The 17,432-nt window shown below is 51.5% G+C and overlaps 1 protein-coding gene across 4 annotated transcripts in view; it reads left to right on the top strand.

The window, feature by feature from the left end:
• The window catches only part of LOC104692205 (protein CEPU-1), a 352,613-nt gene that overhangs the window by 308,779 nt on the left and 26,402 nt on the right, over positions 1–17,432 (top strand). For all 4 annotated transcript variants that reach the window (XM_039564741.1, XM_039564743.1, XM_039564742.1 and 1 more), the window contains one exon: positions 15,616–15,741. In XM_039564741.1, the coding sequence (XP_039420675.1) occupies positions 15,616–15,741 (126 nt within the window). The remainder of the gene's footprint in view (positions 1–15,615; positions 15,742–17,432) is intronic.

Here is a 17,432-nt window from a genome sequence, read left to right as displayed (position 1 = left end):
TGCCCCGTGCCTCAGTGCTGGGGGCATTCCCACCACCGACAGCCCCGTGGCTCCACTATTTCCACCCTTCCTGGCTCAGCTGTGTGCACTTTTGTGGCAGTGAGGAGAGCTCAGTGGAACTCTCTCTGCTACTCCCTCCGAGCTGCGGAGGTCACCCTCGGATCACTCCTCTTTTAGAAAACAAGAGTCTGCTCCTCTTTGAGCCTTTCTGAGCACGCGAGCTCCCGGCAGCCCTGTTCACCCATCCTCTCCAAAGGCTTTCAGGGAGAGGTCACCCGCCTCACCCAGAGCCATTCAAGAGTGACTCCGCTAATCCCTTCTGCGGAGCGGGTGAATCCAGGAGGCCAGCGGTGCCGGCAGCTCTCCAGGCAGGGAGGACTGGAGTTGTGTGTGGCTCTCCCCGTTCTTCCCCATGGATTTACTAGCCAAAGGGGGTGGCACAGCAGCACCCAGGATGCTCATTGGGCATCTCCCACCGCCCCGTGCGGTTTCCAGGAGAGTGTTGTTATCAGCAGTGTGATAAAGCCGGTAGGGGTTTAATGAGGTCACTGCAGTTTAATGTTACTGCAGTAATCTCTTTTGTTTTACTACATTAAAATATTTGTGGTGGAACGGTTGGACCACTGTAATGTGATATCGCTACCTTAATGTTATTGTTGCCATGGCAACACTAATGGCAGCTCAATAACATTATTGCAATTTAATCTTACGACAATAAAATTAAGGGTAGAACAGTGAGACCTCGGCTCTGTAATGTTACTACAGTAACAGCATTGTTATCGTAACCGCGGGAGCGGAGTCAGCCCCTTGTAGTGTAACGTTGGTACCAGCGCTTTGTTGTTACTACAGGAACACGGAGCATCCGCCGAAAATCACAGCAGGGGATGAATGGGAGGAGACGTCACCGGTGCGCCGGTGCTACTGCTACCCTGGGGCTGTCAGCATGGGGAGGTCATGCTGTAATCCCATCACTTATTCATCTAATTCCTCAATTGTGGTGTTTTTATCGGGGTCTGTCCTCTTCTCCCTCCGTTGCCGGAGCTCTTTGGAGCAGGTCTGTTGTTTTAGCGGCAGTAACTCTGCAGGGAAGGATTTAAAGCACTGCCTCCATCTAGTTCCAGATCCTTCTGCCTGGCGTTTTATAGCATGTGGCTGTTATGGAGTGATAACGTTTTATATTTATATGTCATCTTTCAATGTGAAGGATCCCGGCACAAGCTACAAATTACTGCCGTGCTGCAGGGCCAGGCAGACAACCCGGCACACGCAGCGTGCCAGAGGAGGGGTTTCATCCAAGGGCACTGATTCCTGTGCAAGTGAGAGTCTCCTTTGCCTAGAGGATTTATCCAGTCCCCAGACTTTGTGAGGTGGGGCACAGATCTTTGTGCACCGTAAGCCACGTACCCCAAGAAGCACCTGCCATCACTGGCATGGTTATGGACAAAATTCCCCTCTTTCCCAGCTGGCAGCATTGCATCAGGGCTGGAAGGGCAGAGGGGGGACAAGACGCCGGTGACATCTCTGTGCCATGCAGGGGCTCGCTGCAGTTTTCTCCAGCCTCCAGGGGAGGGAGGCAGAGCTGCTGATCTCTCCCCAGCATCGCGGAGCTTCCTCATCCTGCCCAGGCCCAGCGCTCCCGGGGATGCATATTTGCCATGCCCAGGGATGCGTGCTTTTGGCCTAGGGGTGCACTCTTGCTGTGTCCAGGGATTCATGATTGTTGTGCCCAGGAATGAGTTCTTGCTGTGCTCAGGGATGTGCACTCTGTACCCGTGGATGAGGTTTGTTGTGCCCAGGGATGCAGGTGTGCCACGGTCAGGGAAGAACTCTTGTTGTCCCCAGGGATGTCTGCTTGCTGTTCCCGGGAATGCACAGTTGTCATGGCCAGGGATGTACTCCTGACATGCCAGGGATGCAGGTTTGCTCTGCCCAGGGATGTGTGCTTTGTGCCCAGGGATGCACTCCTGCCGTGCCCAGGATGTGTGCTTGCCGTGTCCAGGGATGCACACTTGCAATGCCCAGGGCTGCATCCTTACCATAGCCAGGATTGCACACGTGCTGTGCCACCACCCCTGCCAGCCAGGCTTAGTGCCCCAGTTGCCCACTTGCCCACCTCAACTACTCACACCACTCCCTCTCCTGCTTGGCAGGCAGGAATTTTCCCTCTTCTTTGAGCCCTTGTGCTCACTCCCAGCTTCTCAGGTCTCCATCCCCAGGCAACTCTTTGGCACCTGAATTTGAGGGTGTTGTTGCCCACCCACGTTCCCCCAGCCCAGCCCCAGTGTGTGCCTGCTCAGCGCAGCAGCTGCTCGGCTCCCCTCATGCCTCAGCATTTGATCTCTCTCCATGGGTATTTGGATTCTGACCACCGCAGTAATTCCTTGTTTGTCCTTTAATAAAAGACCCGTGAGCTCCCCTTGACACCAGAGCTGGAATCGCTGGGACCTGAGGCATCCTGAGTGCCAGCTCTTTGTGGCAATCTGGTTCCACATCCATCCTGCCAACCCAGCTCCTCCGGGGGTTACTTGTTTGAAAACAAGAGCAGCAGCTCATCTCCCATTCACTGTTTTTCTCCATCATTTGCTTTATTAAATATTGATTTTCTGTTGCATTATTAAACCTTAAGTCCTGAGCATAAATTCAGAGTTGATACTTTAATCTGGCTCTTCTTTTTGGCCTTTAGAACTGATTTTTCTGGCCAGTCTCTCCGGAGGCGACTCCAGAAGCAAAAACCTGTTGCGGAGGCTTGGGGAGTCAGAGGATGAAGCAAAGGGCTCTTCCCAAGGGATTTTTGTCTGTTTGGTGTAGTCTTTGCCATGAAGGTGGCATCCATGGGGATCCTGGCCTGCGATCCTGCACAGACCTTGAGTGAAAGGAGGTTGGGGAGGAATCAGCCAATCTTTTTCAGGGAATTTTGTGCATTACTGGCTGCCGGAAGGATATAGCCCTCTCTTTTTTTGGTAGCACAGAGAGATTGCAATCTGGAATAGGAATTTAGCCTGGAGCCACTGCGTGGGCAGGGTGGCAGTGAGGCATCCAGCCCTCCACGTGCCTGGCTCTGCTCCCTAGGGTTTGCTGCCTTGCTCTGCCAAAATCGCCCTGCTCGGGAACAGGACTCCTCTGAGGAAAGGAGCCACAGATGGCAGTGCCTTGTCCTAAATGCCGTCCCAGCTCCTGGGCGGCGCAGCACAAATCTGTGCTTTTTTTACCCTACAAATCCTCAGCAAAAGCAGAAATGGCCTTGGCCAAAGCTGCAGGCAAAGCCAGTGGAATGTGGGTGGTGAAGAGCCACCAACAAGCCAGGAGCAGTGCGAGTGGCCACCAGCATATCCCTGATAGCCACGGTGGGTAGCTCTGACCCCCATCGTGATCCCCTCTCTCCTCCAGTTTCCTATCAGAGAGCTGCACGCTGCCAGCCACTGCCAAATCCCACACTGCCAGCAACCAGGTGTCTGAACATGCTTCCAGAGCCAAGAGAGCTCCACAGCCAAAAGGGAGGAGGGGAAAGCAGTGTGGCAGCACCAGCAGGTTCAGGAGGATAAAAAAAAAAAAATTAAGAAAATTAGACAAGAAAAAAGGCAGAGGGAGGTTTGCAAATGGCTTTTGGATCCCCCATCCAAACGGGGCATGGAACCTGTGCCTGGCAGCTGCTGTGCTGAGCAGCGATTTAAAAGCAGGCTCCCAGTGGCAGGGAAAGAGGCAGAGGGGGAAGCAGATGTGAACACAATGCTGGAGATAAAGGAGAGGCCAAGGGAACAGCTGCCGAAAAGCTGCCTGGCCCTGCCGCCTCCGAGGGCTGGAGAACCTCCAGCAAATATCCCCAGGCTTGAGGACAGGCTGGGGAGAGGTCACTGGGAGAATAAAGGGGGAAACTGGGTGGAAAATGTGGGTTTTTCATACTGTTCTTGCTTGGGTTTTGAAGGAGAGGTGGAAGCCGGGAAGAAGGAGCTGCATTGAAACATTGGGAGAGTTGTGATTTTGTTTTCCTTTCTGTTCCGATGATGCAATGGAGAAGAAAGAGATTTAGAAAGACAAGGAGAAGTGGGAAGTGGAGAGCAAAAAGGCAAAGATCTTTGTAAAAGAGGTGGAAATGCAATTCTTCAAACAAGATACTGAAATGTGTTTCTGGTTTGGGTTTTCCATGTCTGCTGTGAGACAGCAGTGAAACCCCTTTGTCCTGTCCCTCAGAAAGGAAGTGGATTTGTTCCTTAGTCCCTGACTGGAAGGGATCAGCACGGCTCCACTGGGTGCAGGGGACAGGGTGGGGAGGTCTTCTTGGGTCAATACCCTCATACAGAAGGAATTGCTCCCTGGAAGGGTGGGGAGGCCCTGGCACAGGGTGCCCAGAGCAGCTGTGGCTGCCCCTGGATCCCTGGAAGTGTCCAAGGCCAGGGTGGACAGGGCTTGGAGCACCCTGGGATAGTGCAAGGTGTCCCTGCCCATGGCACAGGGTGGCACTGGATGGGCTTTAAAGTCCCTTTCAACCCAAACCATTCCATGATTCTGGGATTTTTCATTTCTGGCTTACTGGTCCCAGTAGTAGAGATGCCCAAAAGATTTCAGCTCTTCTTTTTGGTAGCATCTTGTATAATTTCCTGGGTAGGATTTGGGATGAGGCAGGAGAGGCCACAGACTCCGTGCTGGTTTGCTGTCCTATGTGAGGTGAGATGAACAGGTCACAATCCACCCTCCTCTCTGCCCGAGTCTCCCATCACTGAGCCCCCACAGCCAACAGACCCCCCAGTTTGTGCCCGGGGCTCTCCTTGCCTGGCCCAGCCTTGACACAAGGCATCAACAGAGATGTCTCCTCCATGGTTTGCCCTCCTTGTAATCCCTCCTCCTCGCAGCCAGCCCGAGAGCTTCAGCCTTTGATCCTCCTCCTCTTTTGCAAACACTTCTCTCCGCTTGTGAAATTAAATCTCTCTCACAGTGATTTCCTTCCCTATCTTTTATTTTTGGCCGGGTCTGTCTGAAATATTCTTTTTTTTTTTGCTCCTTCAGCAGCAGGGCTATATAATTGATGGCCTCGGCAAGCTTTCTGCACTGAACATTAAACCCTTCCTGCCTTGGCTCCGACCGGAGTTCATTACTTTTTGAAAAGCTCTGTTGTCTGTTTGTGCTCAGATGATTGTTGTTGTGGAGGGGAGCATGTTGTCGGCACAGAGAGAGGAGGAGGGGTTGGATTTGGCCAGGGCTGCTTTGTAATCAAATCCCGCTCCCTTTAGCAAATTTTCGACTGGAAAAGGCCTCTTATAGTAAAATCGAAATATAGTACCCTCCTGAAGCAGAAGCACAAAACTCAGGGGCAAAAGGTTGTCTGGCTCTTGGGGCAGTGGGAAAACGCTGTTTTGCAATATCCCCCTGCTCAGCACTGGGCAGGAAGAAGCAGGGGCTGCTCCCATTACCACAGGCTGATTTCCTGGGACAGGCATTTATCACCACACCTCCTTTCCCAGTGAACCTGCTGTGGTCATTCCTTCCAAGCTTCTGCATCCCAGGAGCTGCCCTGGGACAGATGAGCCCATGCGGTGCTGGCAGGGTCCCTCCAGCAGCGTGGTGTCCTTATCTTGGAGCTGGGGGTCACTCTGTGTGTGTGTTTTCACATCATGCAAATCCTTTCTGCACTTTTTGGCCTTTCCTGGCAAGACAGAGCGGTGATTTCCGTGCTTTGCCCTACGCTGACGACGCTCCTGGCTCCCCGTCTACCTCCGTGAGCTTTCCACACTTAAAACACAGCAAGGCTGAGGTGATTACAAGGATTGGAGATGCAGTGGCATTTCCTGCCAACAAGTAATTGATTTATTAAAGATATTACAATACATTCATGGTTGAGCGTAAGGGTTTCCTTTGAACTCGCTCAGAAATCCGAGGGGATTGTGCCTGTTTGCGAGGACCGCGGGCAGAATAAATCTGGGTTCCCCCATCGCCTCCCCCCTGCGCCGCCACAATTTCATTTCCCTTTGACTGGCGCGAGTAAATATCACAGCTCGACAACTCCAGTCCAGTGACTGGTGTGATCCAATTTAATAGCATTTAAAAATTCAAAGTGATTGTTAGCCAAATGGAAATGTAAGATTTCATACCCAGCCTGCCTTGGGGAGGAAAGGGAGAATTAGGGAGGGTGCGGGGGATGTAGACAAATGGACTAGATAAAAAATAATGGAAAGTAACTTAATTAAGAGGCTCGAGTCAAGTTAAAAACAGTAATGATTTTGAATCGGAGAACCACAGGTATTAAAAATGAAAGGGGAAGAGGAAAGAAAGGAAAGGAGAGTGTGGATAAAAAGCCTCCAAAATGCTTAAATGGGAGGAAAAAGAGGCATAGGAAGAATGGGGTAAAAATATTCCTTCCATGTAAAGCAGGAGCACACGGGGAATAGACGGTGCTGGTGATGAGGCTGGGCATTAGGAAGACAAATAGGGAAATTAAGGATGCTCTGGCAGGGATAATTCCCTGTGGCTTTTCTGGCACTCTCGGAAGCATGAGTGTGGCCGAGAAGAAGGCTCGAGGGCTTTGTTTAGGAGAAAGAGGAAATGAAGGAGCATTCCTAATGGGAAAGGAGAGCAGCCCCCGCGTTCTCCAGGCGCAGCGCTATCCTTCCCTTGTGGGAGCGTCGCTCCCTCCTTTTCCTTCGTTTTTAGTTCTGTCGTATGTTGCTTGTTGGGGATTGGAGTTTTAATTGCCCCTCTGTGTACAGGGAGGTACGGCTGTGTCTCAGTGGCCTGATGACTGATTTTTAACCATGGAGCTCTCATTCAGTGCAGCCCAATGGAAATACCTGCCCTGGCAGCCACCCTCAGTCTCCTTGTGCCTTTTTTCCAAGGTTTTCCAAGCTCCACAGAGCCTGAAAGGCTGGTGCTTCAGAGCATGGATCCGAACAGGCACTTCTGGCCCATTTGATCTTTGGGTCTCATTTCTCCATCCGTAAAGTGGGAGTAATAATGCTCCTTTATCTCCCAGGGTGTTTTGACGATAGGGATAAACCACATTTGAAGGTGTGGGAAGGACAGTGAGCATCATCCCACAGACTCTGAATCGTCGGTATTTGCGCTCCTGCTTGTTCCTGGCAGCTTTGGCCTAGCTTTGGGTTGGTTCCCCTGGACTTGGGGCAGTTGTGAGTTAGCCTAGAAATGTGCCTTGGGATAGGATGAGGACCAGAAGTATTTCATTGGAAGGGTGAGGGAGGCTGGGGGCCTCTTGGAGCCCAAGAAGGAGAGCCTGAAAAAGCAGGGATGTAAAGAAACGACTAAGAGGAGTAAGGAATGGATCAGGGCATCTTTGGGAAGGTAGACTTGCCTCTGTTGGAGTGATGGATGTGTTCCCATGGGGATAGGAGGAGTGGCAGCGTATGGAGGCACAGATCACCTCACCTCTGCTTCATTTGAAACTGCTGGACCTTGCTGACCTCCCACCTCATGAGCTTTGTTCTCCCACTTCACAAGCTTTGCTCTCCCACTCTGTTCTCCCAGACAAACAGAGTCTGGTCATAAGTAGCAGCCTCCAGACCACCTAATCAGACAATAGCAGGGCTGTGCTCCCTGCCTGATCCATTAATTTTTAACTGGAGTCAAAGGCAAAGACAGGAAGAAGCCCAAGCAGAAGGAAAAGCCCTGTCTGGAGCACAAGGGGTACCTGGAAGAGCTGGAGCTCGGGAAGGATGGGAGGAAAGGGGACAGGCAGTGATGGCAATGGAGGGGTGTAAATAGATAAATGAGGCACAAAGGGCATGGATAGACTCAGAAGATCCAAATAACTCAATCAAAACTTGAGGTTTTCCCTTGGTTCTACATTAACACCACCGACCTCGATGCTTTTTGAAGTAAAGCCACTGGGTCCAGCGTGGCATTTTGGGAAGCACAGCTCATCCTCCTGTGAGGGCGGGCAGGCTGTGTGCTCCGCCTGGGCACGGGCTGGCGGCTCCTCGAATTAGCTGAGTGTCAGTGTGGAAGTGTAATCACAAACACGTACTTTGTGCTCCAGCCCAGGGAGAGGGAGCACGAGAGCAAGAGCGCCGAGATAAGAACAAATATGCAAGAGCATAGTGTGTTTTTAATGGAAGGGAGATTTATTTCTCTCTGTGTCTTTTTAAGCCTCCAGATAGATCATAAAAAACCCAGCCCAACCCACACACAACCTGTCTGCCTGAAATAGCCGAAATGTAATTTAAAGAGCATCATTTTAACTAATACTTCACTTCAGAGACACCTGCCCTATATTCATTGGAGATGCAGGCTGCATTAGAGCATCTGATTTATCTTTGGAAAGGATGTTTGAGCTCCTTTGTTCCTGTCAGGTCCCTTTTGAGGAGTAAAGTGGCACAGGGGCGGTTCCGCGAGCTCAGCCCTTGGTGTGATGCCCACTCTGCAGGGACAGAGAGCTGGAGGGGACAGGGAGAGCCCCCCCTGCTCTCCAGGAGCAGAGCAGGGAGCAGGAGGGTGGGGCATGGCCACTCTGGCTGGCTGGGGGGAGGGGAGCTGGGGGTTTGAGCAGAATTTAGCAGGACAGCATGGGCTGATGGACCAGATGAGCAATACTGTGGATATTTGCTGTCTGTTGGAACAGGAGACTCCAGGCTGACTGGGATGGGCTATTTGCAGGTGCCTCCACTTGAGACACATGTCCTAAACTAGATCTGTGCATCTGTCCCCATGGAGAAATGTTCCCACCTCCAGTTCCTGTGGCCACAGGCTCTGGGTATCTTATAATTTCATATGTTGTTGTCTTTTTAATGAGCCTGCAAGGATGAGAAATTCTTGTCATTACGTTGATGGAGGGATGAGACCCAATGAGACTGAGGGTTTTGCCAGAAGCACTCTGGCGGAGCCAGCATCCATCCATCCTTCTCTGCACTTATTGACCCACAGCAAGGAGGCTTTTTTATCATTAAAAATAAAGGAAATTCTACAAATCACTATTTTCTCCCAAGGCATGACCTGCTGCAGGAAAGGATCCCCTGTTGGCCCAGGTCCCAGGCTGGTCCTACCCAGCCCGAGCTGGGGGACAGCTATCGAGGACGAGGGAGTGTAGGGATGAGTGTGAGGAAAGACAGGGAGAGGAGAGCTGCTCTGAAATCCCTCGCTCGCCCTTTCTGATCTGAAGTTCACTTGTAATATTTTCCCCGACTCGGGTTGCTAATGCGTTTTGTTCTCCAGAGTGTGCGTGGCCCGGCTTCCCGCGCAGCCTTTAATTAGTTTCTGGATGATGACATCTCCGCCGAGAATCATCTCGTCTTGTCCCTCCGATCTCGGGGGGAGATAAAGGAATCTAATAAAGACATTCAGCATTTCGAGGTGATGGGTTTGACAAGCTTTGTATTAACCACAAGTCGTTTTCCAACTTTCTGGGGTGCTGTCGGCACGCTCTGGCTCGTCCCCACACAGGGATTTTCCCAAGGGTCTGATGGAGACTTCACTGGTACCCCGTGGGATGAGAGGAGCTGGGGACCCTGCATCCCCTGAGCAGGGTGTGACAGAGTCACTGTCACTTTGATGGTCACTGTGGAGGCAGTCGTGAGAGAGGCTGTCATGCCTTGAGGAGAGGTGTCAATAATGCTGGAAAAATGATGCAGGTGTCTTAAGGATTCGAGAGCCTTCAATTTTCTGCCTTTCATGAGGCGTTGCTTGGCTTGCAGGGGGAATCCCAGGTGGCTTGGGGTGCAAAAACTGGAAACTAGATCCGTGCAGCGTGTGTGGAGTTGAAAATGAGATCTGTCTAGACAGGGAGCTGAACTGCCAAACACTCCTTGTTTGGCTGCATTTCTTCATGGATAATAATGGAAAAACTTTGCTTTTATATCTTTCTTCTTGTTTTCTTTTCACTCAGCATCATTAGACTCATTTTAAAGGAGGCAGTGAAGTCCAGAGCAGTGCTACATTTTCCTTCAGGCATTGGTACATGAACGCAGAACTCTCCCAAACCTGAGGGAGGGATTCTGCCTCCTCTTAAAGCTGCTCATTAATAGCCATGCAAGGCAACTCTGATTTGATTCCTCACAGGTGCAGGGCTTGGTGTCAGGTGTTTTCTTCCTTTCTGTGGTAGGAAAAATCATGCAGGTCCCTTCAGAGTCTTGAAAGCGGGGCAGTGAATCTAATGAGGCAGCACCCTGACTCCTGAGGGAACTGCTCTTGATCCAGGTTGGTGACCTGGACCCATCCAGCAATCAGGGAAAAATCCTTGTGCCTGAGACCCGACTCTCCTATTGTGCCACATTTGTTGTGGTGTATCCCTTGTTGATTGCAGCAGTAGTGCTGATTTATGCTGTCGTAAGTGGAATCAGATTGGGCTCCCTTTTGGCACTTAGCTATAAAGTTTGCCTGCAGAAACCCTGCTGTTTATGCGGTGAATTATACCCGCGTTCACAAATACTTTACTAATGAATGATTGGGAACGTCTTGTTTCCCCCTCCTCCTCTGAGTTATTATGATGCTGTGCTGTATAACCTGCTGCAGAGACGGGCGTAAAAAATCTCGTGTCCTCCAAGCTTCCCTGCAACAGGAGCCGTTACCTGTTTGGGAAATCATTTAGACACATTTCGGTGCTGTATGACACATCTCATTACGCCTCACTTTAGAACGAGCTATTGTCATTAGTTATTTATTAATTGCTTATTAAGGTCATTATGTATGTCCTCTTTGTTTCCAGCCTTCTTTCTTCGTGGCTTTGGCTGCTGCCAGGTTTGTGAAGAGGGGGATCAACCCCTCGGCAACGCTGTGCTGAACCTGGGAAGGGGGTGGTGCTGCCATCCCAGGGTCCAGGCAGCCCTGGGGAACAGGGTAGGCACCCACATGGGGTTTGTGTACAAACCTTTGTGACTGAGCAGGCTCTGAGGCTGTGTTTGCTCTTTCTCACACCTTTGGACAGGCTCAAAACAGCTCCTGAGCGGGGCTGATACGATGGAAGGATATGACCGCAGGATGAAGCCCTCTCTGCTTTTCTCTTAGCTATAATTGTGTTAGAGCAGCACAAACTGATTTGAAAGCCCATTATAATACACCTGTAATTGAAGGCGCAGGGCTCTCAATTTGCTCCCTGAAGGCAGAAAGCTTTGGAACACAAAAGAGGGAGGAGGCACCATGGAGGTGCCTGGCACTGTGGCAGCCAGCACTGCCCCTTCTCCTGACCTGGCAGCTACAAAGTGCTCTGGTTACAACCTGGAGGAGTCCTGGAGCCGCATGTTGGGGTTCCTGCCCTTGGCAGACCCTGGCTGCCTTTGGCAGACTCTGGCTGCCTTTGGCAGACCCTGTGTTGCCAGAGGGTGGGCTCGGTTTGACTCACAGCATTGCTGCGAGCAGGGATAGGACACCCAGGACTCCCCCTCGCCGAATCCCAGAGGCAGGACCTGTGGCAGCAAACTCTGTGAAACACAGGGAAGTCTGTGTGTGACAGAAGTAGGAAGCTGTTACGAAAAGCAAGAGCAGCGTCAGGCTGATGCTCAGGAAGCTGCCAGTGCGCATCACAGATAACCCGCAGAATGCAAGTCTGACTCTCCCTCTTTTTCTTTCTTCCAGACACTTTTATAGTTGTTCTTTGTTGTTTGCTTTGATCTGGAGCAGATGTTGCTCGTGCTGGAAGATGGACATTTGCATGTTTTATGAAGGGGAAGCAGGGCTGGGCTTATCAGGAGAGCCTGCTTGCTCCCAGGCTGTGCCAGGGGCTGAGACCCCTTGGCTGGGACAAGCACTTGCTCTGCCTCACTCCCACACCAGAAGGCGTTTGCTGGTCTGGGAAGGTCACAGCTGTATTTCTGCACTTCTTGCTTGGCTCTCAAAAGTGGGTGGAAAGGGGGCAGTTAAGGCAAAAAAATGCAACTGTTCCTTGAAGAAGGAATAAGCAACTTGGTGCGGCTCATTTGAAGTCCCCTTGCCAATCTGGGGTGGAGAGGTTGTTCCAGATGCACCCTCCAGTCAGCCTGGCTGAAATTTGGGGTGCCGGGGTGTCAGGAGACAGGTGGGGTCAGGAAGAGGAAAGCCCAGGCAAGCAGCACAGTCAGCGCGTGCCTGGAAGGTGGGTGGGGAGGTGATGACGATGGAGACAGAGGTGGCGGGGCCTGAGCAAAGAGGCAAAGCTGGGGATGTTTATGCAGTTTGGGATGAGCTATAAAAGGCAGCTGAAACAATAATCAGGGAAGGCATCAGTCCTGCAACAGGTGCCATGGGAGAGGCGGCAGAGGGGGTGGCAGAAAAGCCAGGGGAGTCCCACCACATTCCCAGGATGTGAAGATCTGTGTGCAGCGCTGCCGTGGGATACAGGCAGGGGATCCATGAGCTGCGCACCTGTGCTGGCTCGGGAGCGGGTGTTTGGAGGTGAAAGCAGTGCAGGGATATCATCTGTGCCAGTGGCAGGAGGGCGTCTGTGCGCCAGGGAATAGATGTGTGTCGGCAAGCACATATGCTTGGATCTGGAAAGACATCTATCACCTGACTGAACACCCTCGAATGTGGAGCTCACCATATGCTTTGGTTAAATATTTAAGCAAGCTGCTTTCTGTCCTGGGGACTCTTGTTTGCGAGCGGGCACTGCGTTGGGGCAAACTGGGGGCATGCCCTGGGCACCTCTGGGCGCCTGAGAGCACCCAGAGACCTTTCCCAGAACCGTGGCAAGGATGGAGGGGGGAAAAAAGAAGAAGTTGGATCAATAAAGCACCAGCCTGCCTCTGGGGAAATCTGTGCTGTGTCACTGGAGCAGCTTGGCCAACGCTGCCATGTTTAATCACTTCCGAGCAAGAGAGATGCTGAACACAAAAGGACTGCCCGCAAGGAGAGGGTTCCCGCCTGGGAAGCCTGCATTTACTTAGCTTTATTTATTCATTCGTTCCCAAAGGGGCACAGCTCCATCTGCGTCCTGCTTTCGGCACAGGAAATGTCTCCTCTGCCCCACTGCTGCAGAAATGCCAAGTGCTGGTGAAAGTCCTTTAGTGCAGCGGGAATGGAAGCACCAGCGACTGTTAAGTAATATTAAATATATACTTGGATCATTTATTTATTAAGATTTCCCTCCCCGGTCTGGCAAAAGCCTTACAGCACACCTGTTGGGCCTCCAGAAAGGCATTTGGAATAGTTTGTGTGGTTAAATATTCAAATATTTAATTAGCATACAATAACCACCGTGTTAAATCCAACCACTGCATAGACAATTCCAGACTTAGTTAACAGCTTCAGTGACGTTTCTCTGGTTTGCTTCCCAGATGTTCCTGCCTCCTCTCATTCCAGATGGGACGCAGTAAATTGCATGTCCCCTCAAAGTGTCCTGCGCTTGCCAGAGTATGGTGAACTTTTTCCCTGGTGCATGAGCAGTTCGAGCTGCTTTTTATAGAATTATGGAAAGGTTTGGGTTGAAAGAGACCTTAAAGACCCTCTAGTTCCACCCCTGCCATGGGCAGCGACACCTTCCACTATCCCAGTTGCTCCAAGCCCCATCCAACCTGGCCTTGGACACTTGCAGGGATCCAGGGGCTGCCACAGCTTCTGTGGGCACCCTGTGCCAGGGCCTGCCCACCCTCATTGTAGAAAACTTCTTATACCTGTTCTAAATCAACCCTCCCCAGGTTAAAGCCATTCCCCTGTTGTCCTATCAATCAAACCCAAGTTTAAGTTGTTTAAATTATGTTTTACAACCTGGTCAGTTGATTTTTGTCTCTCGTCTGGGTGGGTGCAAATGTGTCTGTGCAGTCCCAGAGCAGCAGTGTAAAGTCTGACTTTTTTTTAAAGCCTCTGCAAAACAAGCTGAATTGGGTCGATGTGGATTCAGCAGTTAAAAACATCAGAAAGGTTCCTCTGTGATGCAGCAAACAGCGCTTTAAAGATGATGGATACTGCTTTAGTTTTCCTGGGACGTAGAGCTGGAAGCTCTTGCTGCTTCCCAGGCAAAGGTGGGCGATCACTGCGCCTCCGCTTGGCTCTTCCCACCTCTCCAAAATGACAGTGGTAATACCCCCTTGGCCTATTTTTGTTGTCCAGAGCATCAGCTCTGTGTTTTTAGAGCACGCATGGATTTCTTGGCTGGCGGTCCCAGCCTCACCAGGAACACAGTGGGGCAATCATAACGACGTTGTAATTAATTGCATCTCCTCAATGGAGCTGGCCATGGGCAGAGCATTCCCAGCTCTGAGTGGTCCCACGAGGAATGTGCTGTCCCCTTGCTGTCACTGAAGTTTATTAATATTTCTTTAGGTGTTGTCTTTGTGGCCTCCACTGTCCTGCCCCAGAGCCCCCTCTGTTTGGGAGCAGCTGATCTAGAGCTGTTCTCCAGTGCATGATTAGCAGATTAGCCATCGTGCCCAGAGCAGCAAAAAAATGAACTCACAGCAGCCCTTCAAAACAGAGAATAATTCATTACCCACCTTGATTTCCACTTAAAATGTACTTTAACTACACTTCCAACTACAAACCCTAAATCACCATCATGTTCACAAAAAATCCATCATTTTTTATTTTATTGCACGGCACTGGCATGACATAATCCCTTCCAGAGCGTCTTGGAGTGCTTTACGGATCAATAAATTACTTACCTGCACAGCAGAGGCATTGCGTGCAAGGCCATTGCAGTCATTCCGGCTTGGCGCAGCCCTGGAAGGTGTGGGAGGCGGGGAGAGGCAGGGAAGTGAGGCTCGGGAGTGGGGTCCAAGTCAGGAATTGGGGTGTTGGGCTGCAGCTCCGAGTGGAGTGATGAGCAGGGCTCTCCCAGGAAGGGTGGAAGGTGCAGGTGATTCGTGACTCTCCTGCAAAGCGCTGCAGCAGGGTGCCAGTCCCTGCTGGGCTCCGGAGAAAGCCTGGAAATAAACCCAGGAAGGTGACAGTCTTTATGACGTTCTGCAGGCGCAGGCTGATAACAGCAGCCGATGATTTTCCCTCATACATCCCCACCGTTGATCTCCCAGAACCTCCAGCCCTCCCCGGCAGCCACATCATGTCCTGTGCTCATGTAGCAGCAGGAGCTGAGTGCTCCCTGCTTGCTCCTCATCCCTTCCCAGCCCCTTCCTCATCACCCCCGTCCTGTACCTGTGTCCCCTCCGGGGTCTGGACCCTCTGTGACCCACTCCTGAGTGCTTGGGGTGGCAGTGCCAATGCAGCGGGATGGCTTTCATCCCCATGGAATTTCCCTTCCTTTGCATGGTGGTCAACCTTAGAGGCTCCTCAGCAGACTCTGTCTTCATGCCCAGCTCGTCTTGGTGCTCCTGTGGTTACAAGGGCCGGGCAGAGAGCCTGCACAGCTGCAGGAAAAGCTGCAGGAGTTTGAAGGGGTGAATGGTGTTTTCTCAGGACGATGCAGCTCTGCTGGGAAGGGTTTGTCATGGCTAAGAGGACACAAGGAATGCTGGAAGTGGGGTGGGAAGAAATACTGTCTCTCACACCACAGAGGTGCTGAGGAGGAGCTTCTCGAGCCTCCCTAAAATGATTGAATTCCCTCCGGCTACAGTTTCTTCCCACTTCAGCTGTATTTTCTCTGCCCCCTCTTTTCCCTGTTTGTTCCTGCCAAGTCAGATGAGACTGATGGGCTACTGCATAGATTGTCAAAGTGGAGGGAGGATGGAAATTCAGCCTGCTTCACCCACAGTTTAAGAATTGAGTTGAAGCAGAACCAGTTTCATTTTCCTTCTCCTCTTTGTGTCATTGCAGTGTCTCCAAAAATCACCGAGATCTCTTCCGACATCTCCATCAACGAGGGCGGCAACGTCAGCCTCACCTGCATAGCCACGGGCAGGCCAGACCCAACAATCACCTGGAGACACATCTCACCCAAAGGTAAGAACCAAACATTACCAGAAATAATTTGGGAAGGGCACAGCACTCTTTGTGAGTGGCTGGGGAGGGGTTGGTGCCTCATTCACTTGCCAAGAGAAGGTGAAATGCACCAAAAAGATGTGACTTAAACAGGACTTGGTGACTTTGGTGGAGGAACACCCATTTTGGTGGTCTGAAGAGGAGCTGATGGTTTTGGTCCTGTGGAGGACTGGCTGTAGGTGCCAGGTTGGGGTTGTCGTGCCTGGAGATTAATGGAATCAGGGAATGTTCTCAATTGGAAAGGACACACAAAGATCGTGGAGCTCCTGCATGGGCCACTTGCTCTGCACATTGAACGTGCTTGTCTGACCATGTTTTGAAAATTTTTCAGGCAATTCATACAGGTTGCTTCAAAGGATGATTGTAAATAGTGCAAATGAGCAGGAAAACACATGAAGCATTAATTGGTGGCCTTGTTAATTGGTAAGCAAACCTTCAGCAGAACTGTGTGGGTGTGACTGCTGGGAAGCAAATTCCCAGGCGTTCAGGACCGTATAATTTCAACCCCCTTTCCCAGCTGCTTTTTGGCATTTGCTTTGCATTTTGCTGCTCTGTTATTCCCAGGTGGCTGCAAGGTTCTCGTGGGTGATCCGGGGGTAAGATCTGGAGGCTCTGGGTGGGATGAGCCGTGCGGCCAAGCGGCAATGCCTGGCTCTGATCCTCTGCTCCTGTCTAAGCGCTTCAGTTCCACCTCAGAGTCGTGTTTCCCCTGAGGTTTTACCAACGTGGGCTGTTGTTCCAGACAACTGCCTCAAGCTCTCCTCGGGGACGCCCAGCCAGGCTGCCCGGCAGCCGAAGGAGCCGGCGCAGGGGCGGCAGTGACGGATGGCGCCGTGGCTGCTCTCCCTGCTCAGCTCCTGACAAGGGCTGCGGTGTCTCGCTGCAGCTCCATTGATTTTTTGCTATTTGTCTGCTCTGGAGCGGACGGCTGGGCCAGATCCATCACTCTCCAAAGCCCAGGCAGAGCGAGCTGAGTCGGCGGCATCTCAGCCCCTTCCTTTGACAGGAGCCTCTACAAACCATTCCCCCTGAGCACATGTTGGCTTATCCACTGCAGGTGGTCTTGCTTCCGAGGTGGTGGCTTTGGTCAGGGTCTGTGCATGGATCCATGTGCTCCTCTCCATCCCTGAACGTCTCTCTGTGGAATCAAAGTTGCTGTCACTGTGTGTCACCATCGGGCAGCATTTATGGTCGAGGCAGTCCATGTGTTCCCACCTTGAAGCCTTGTCTTCCTACTCTTCCCCTTGTCTACCCTGACAACATGTTTTTGTTTTGCTCAGCCTCCTCAGCACCTGTTTTACACAGGCATCTTGTTTTCCCACGGCCTCACTCTCCTTCCCACATCCCCTCCTGCTCCCCAGAACCCTTGTCTCCCACTCCTGTGCCCCTTGCTGCCTTCTCCCACGTGCCATCCATCCTCTCCTAAGCAGGCTCCCAGCTCCTGATGCCTCTGTCTTTCACAAGGGCTATTTTCTGTGTTTGCTGCCATCCAGCAGGTTTTGTTCCCCAGGGAATCTTTACCTGCGCTTGAACCAGATGTTTCCATTTTACTTAGGACTTAGCTGCTATGGAAACTGAGGATGCACCAGGAGAGGAAGAGTGAGCTAATCAGAAATTACCTGTGGCGCCGTGTAATTTGCAGCAGCAGCTCT

Source organism: Corvus cornix, chromosome 24 (genome assembly GCF_000738735.6).
Source record: "Corvus cornix cornix isolate S_Up_H32 chromosome 24, ASM73873v5, whole genome shotgun sequence".
NCBI classification, from domain to species: Eukaryota; Metazoa; Chordata; class Aves; order Passeriformes; family Corvidae; genus Corvus; species Corvus cornix.
The sequence above is the reverse complement of the archived record's forward strand: the minus strand, read 5'-3'. Positions and strand labels throughout refer to the sequence as shown.